Source organism: Botrytis deweyae (genome assembly GCF_014898535.1).
Source record: "Botrytis deweyae strain B1 chromosome Unknown BDEW_015, whole genome shotgun sequence".
Lineage (NCBI taxonomy): Eukaryota > Fungi > Ascomycota > Leotiomycetes > Helotiales > Sclerotiniaceae > Botrytis > Botrytis deweyae.
Window position 1 is genome coordinate 940,126 of NW_024066222.1, and position 4,639 is coordinate 944,764.

The window sequence follows — 4,639 nt, forward strand, 5'->3', positions numbered from 1 at the left end:
TATTTATTGCTTGAGGGTACCCGAACAACAAATCCATAAATCATCTTTCGAAACCGGCAGAGAGTTTCGAGGGACGTCGAAAGAGTATGATATGACAACAATCATAGTTCCCCCACGTCTCAACGTGCAAAGAAGAAACAAGAAACTCGGCATCTCCGCTCGTAACATAGAGTCCCACGCATCACACTGCAAGAAACCATTTGTCTGCCAAGGTATAGGCTGATCGCAATCAACTCAATGCAACTCGAACACTAATTCTCTGCGTTCATATAGCATGTGGAAGGTGGCCATTGGGTATATGATAATCAGAGTACTTGATTTCCTCATATAAACCCTCCTTGCGTCATCCACGCTGAACTGCGAATATATTACACCGAGTGCACAGAAAGCACTACGGTCTCCATGAGCAGTTGATCGAAGCGCAGTACAATACTGCCCGAGTCTTCCCGGTCATTCACAGTAGAATGTAGTGTTGACTTTGTACTGCGACCATAAGATAACATCGATAAATTGAACACTTGATATCATATCATACCGTAGATCCGTCGTACTTGTACTTGTCTATTGATCGTTATCTTGTTTCCTATTCTTCTTCGCATCTTCCAGAACAACTTGGTGCACCGCACCATGATTCTCGTACGTCCGGACCTTTCGCAACGTTACTGTCCTCTACCCGAATAAGATACGGCTGAAATCGGAAGATAGATAGGAAAATATCCAAGGTCGTGTCATTGATGCTGCGATGCTTCGATTGCGATAATGCAATAATCGGTCAAAACAAAGAAGGGAGTTAGCAAGCAATGCATACTTCGCATGTGAAGAGTTCAATTTGATGAATAACAGTTGAACGATCGGTAAATTGAATGGTAACTTGCCTACATTACTTACCTGGCATCGCACTGGCGAACAATCGCGACGTTGCGCACTTCCTCGGAATTTCTTGGAATAGGAGAAAGAAAATCGAGAAGCCATTGAGATATTCTAGATCATATTTCAGTCTCAAGCCCTTTCTACTTCTAGCTTTTCCCGTGACTAAAAGATATCGCAACCATTCTTCCGAGTCCCGACGTCCACCTTTACCAAGGAAAATAATCGGTAGAATACGTAAACCAATATCCGTAAGTGATAGCCGGAGGCGCCACGCCACCAGATGAAGGGGCATATTTTGGGTCGAAGCTTGAAGCTTCTTTTGTATCCCCTGGTCCCACGTTTGAATTTTCTCCCCTTCCATTGTCGTGTGCCGACATTGTTGTGGATTAACATGATTTATTGATTCAAAGCTCCAACTCTAGAACTCGCGATATTTCAAAGCGAAGACAGATTTGTGGCTGGTAAGGAGAAAGGGAAGATTATATATCCGGAAAACACTTACATTTTGTAAAAGGAGACAACCCAGCCGTCCAATCGGCGTTGCTGCGGTGAACGGGAACTGGAACATATGTGCCGCTGGCTGCAAAGGAGGAGGATGTATTGTATGGCGGTAAGGTTGAACCAAATCCAAGGTACCGTCAGCACAGACAGTGCTTTGCAAGCTGCCCGAAAAGTACAGAGTGAGATGGCATGATTTTATATCGGTTCAGATCAGAATGTCTCTAGGCCACTGGTGGGCTTCAGCTTGGAGGCGCCTATGAATGAGTGATACAGTCATCCAGCCTCATGTCGTCGATCATCGATCATCAACCATCAATCATCAATTATCAGTCCATTCATTCAGCTCGTCAGGCTTGTAATACACTCGTGAAAGCTGATTCTCGTTCGAGTACAAAATAGAATCAGCCTTTGTCTCGTGATATGTTCTCAATTCTGAGTGAGAGGTGGGGCGGGGATCTCGGCCGACGACATTAGAAAAAAAAACGAACGTTTTGAGGTGCTCGTGGTGTAGCAAAGTGGAAAGTTGGGGGACAGGGGAATGAATAGTGGAGAAACTAATGATACGGTCTGGAGATGTCGAAGTGGATACGACAGATTCATACGGGGCCCTGGGGTTATTGAAAATTTGAAGCAAGTATGTTAAAGGGCCGATTACCTCCATATGCTTATGCGTAAATGCGGATATCCCCTTTGCTTTAAAGTAGGAATGTTGTCGACGGAGTTTGGGTCGTGTCGTATTTGTGAGGAAAGCGGGGAGTGGGGAACCTGGGGGTTCTTATTCCTTTCTTCTCTAAGTTCTCTCTGGGCTCTGGAGTGTTTGAACTCTGGAGTAATTGTGGGAAAGCAGGAAAGAAAGGGGACGGACTTAGTAGCTACTGCCTTGATCGGAGATGAGTGGGATGAATGAGTGGGTTTCTGATGGGAGAACGAAAGAAAATAGGGAAGGAAAGGCGAAGGGGAAAATTGGATGGAATAGGTGGGAAAAAGGGAAAAAGGGAAAAAGGGAAAAAGGGAAAAGGGAAAAGGTGGAAACAAACAGATAGGAAGATACTTCACACCATGATTCTCTCTCCTCTGAACAAAGTACCGTTGATCGGTAGTGATGAATAATATAATATGTGGAAGGATGGATATAACGTTATATGAACTCTAATTCATCTAATTCATCTACTTCTTTACCCTCTACCCTCCAACGACAACAATACCAAGATCTCAAATCTCAAATCTCAAATCATATGACTTCAAACGTGTGAATACCTAGAGTCAATAGACGCCATCACAAACGGAATCCATCGTAATATCAATATCTGACACTATCCCAGCGCCATATCCAGGAAACACGTCCTCCCTCGGCGTTTAACATTGCAGCCAAGCAGTTTACAAGCCCGGGGGTCAACATGCCAAGAACCACAACACGTTTTTTTTTAAGCTGGTACACCCGAGCCCACAAGTAAACAATGGGTGAGGGGGCCCAATCGTCAATGGCTCCATTCAAAGTTGGACGTGGACGTGGACGTGGTCACTAGTGATCAGTCACTGGTCACCAGGGCATTTGGTAGAATTACGGTTATACTGTGCCGGAATTGGGATATTCTTCGGGCGATTTCATTTCTTATTCTTATTTCGTTGACAGCTCATATTCGGGGTTCCTTGACAGCGTAATCTTATCTACGGGTGAAATGTTGAGAAGAGATTTTCATACATTGGTAGATATGGACAGTATGCTTCAACCACGAGAGTGTGTACTTGCAATAACCCCCCGAATCGACCGTCCACCGCCCAGAGTCCAGAGTCCGGAGTCCAGACATATCAGCCTGTTTTGCATTCACATGATACTAGATCTAAAACTTGAAGCCTCTAGACTATACTATCTACTAATAGTCGAGTGTTGGGGCATGGCATGGAAAGATTCCAGAACAAGTCAACGGATTTGCCCGTAAAATCCAGACTGTAGACTATACATCAGACACTAAAATGCTTTACAAATCCCATGAAAAAAATTGGTTCTCCATCAAATAAGTTTGTTATTCTAGTTTGAACACTAAAAGCTGGAGCAATGTGGCTCAGTTCCTACAAAGTTAATACTAATGCACTCAAAATGAGACTAATAGCCGACGCCGCTACACACGTTTGACACTTTTCAGTCTCCCACACTCCATCGAAAAATATCAAATCCCATGAAGCCGCAAAGGCCTACCGGTACCTCGCCCCAGAAGCTTGGATTTAAAAATGAAGTGGTCATTTGATTCGGAGGCGCTCGTAATGGACTTGTACCAGAGTTCAGACTATGGATATTCGTGATAACGTGGTTTTCTGTATTGATCAATTACGAGGAACTACATAGGCAGGCGAATGTGGCAGATGAATGTGGTAGGTAGGTAACTTTATCCAAGGTATTTTCTCACCCAGTCATTAGATTGAAGTATGTAGGAACAACAAATTAAGTGTACTAAGACGAATTAGTTTCACACCCAACGATTGATCACGTCGATGGCTTGAATTCCATCGCCTCTGAAGTCTTGAACATGGGGGGTTGATGCATGAAATGATCCTCAACTAGGATATCTGATATATTTATGAGATTCGGTCAATTATGTACGTCCTTTGCCTCGAGCGTGCATATCTTTATTGCTGTCGTGATGTTCTTCGACAACGTTACTGTTGAAGATCCACAAGCTGGTGTACGAAACATCTGACTCCAAGACTCCAAGTTGCCACGAAAGAGGCTCGAGAGATCTCAGGTGCATCAAACTCTCCAGATCCAAAGTTTGTGGAGGGGCCAAAAGGATCCCCAATAAGCATCTCCAATAAGCATCTATCGGCTATACCGTTGAGAGAAATTGGGAGTTGGGATTTTGGTAATTGCATAAATCGTTAAAATCGATTATCAATTATCAGTCAAGGCCAATGAGAGTCGTGATCTCCCTTCCCTGAGGGCGAGTTTGAATGGTACGAACCACAGGATTGGATCAATTCAAGACCATGAACGGGGGGGCAATCCCGAAAGAAGACATTTCAAATCATTCATTTCAGCAAATGAGATGAGAAAGCAAAAAAGAAAATTAATAATCATTAGATTTCATTCACTGACTGATTTAAGCATCTAGCACCATACAATGCCTTGATCAGCCAATCGATCACATACCTGTCTAACTCGATACCGTTAGCACATTTACACTTTCATACTGACCGCCAAGCGATACTTGCAACTCATCAAACATTATTCCCCAAAATCGAGGATGCTACCTAGTCCAGTACCTATCTACTT

At 43.6% G+C, this 4,639-nt stretch overlaps 1 protein-coding gene across 1 annotated transcript; it reads right to left on the reverse strand.

Moving 5' to 3' along the window:
• Window positions 1-583: 583 nt before the first annotated feature.
• On the reverse strand, window positions 584-972 carry EAE98_006992 (uncharacterized protein; the record flags this gene model as incomplete). The annotated part of the gene is made up of 2 exons (XM_038954615.1): window positions 584-688; window positions 889-972. 2 exons carry the CDS (start codon window positions 970-972, stop codon window positions 584-586), a joined length of 189 nt encoding a protein of 62 aa, XP_038809295.1.
• Between the last annotated feature and the right edge of the window lie 3,667 nt (window positions 973-4,639).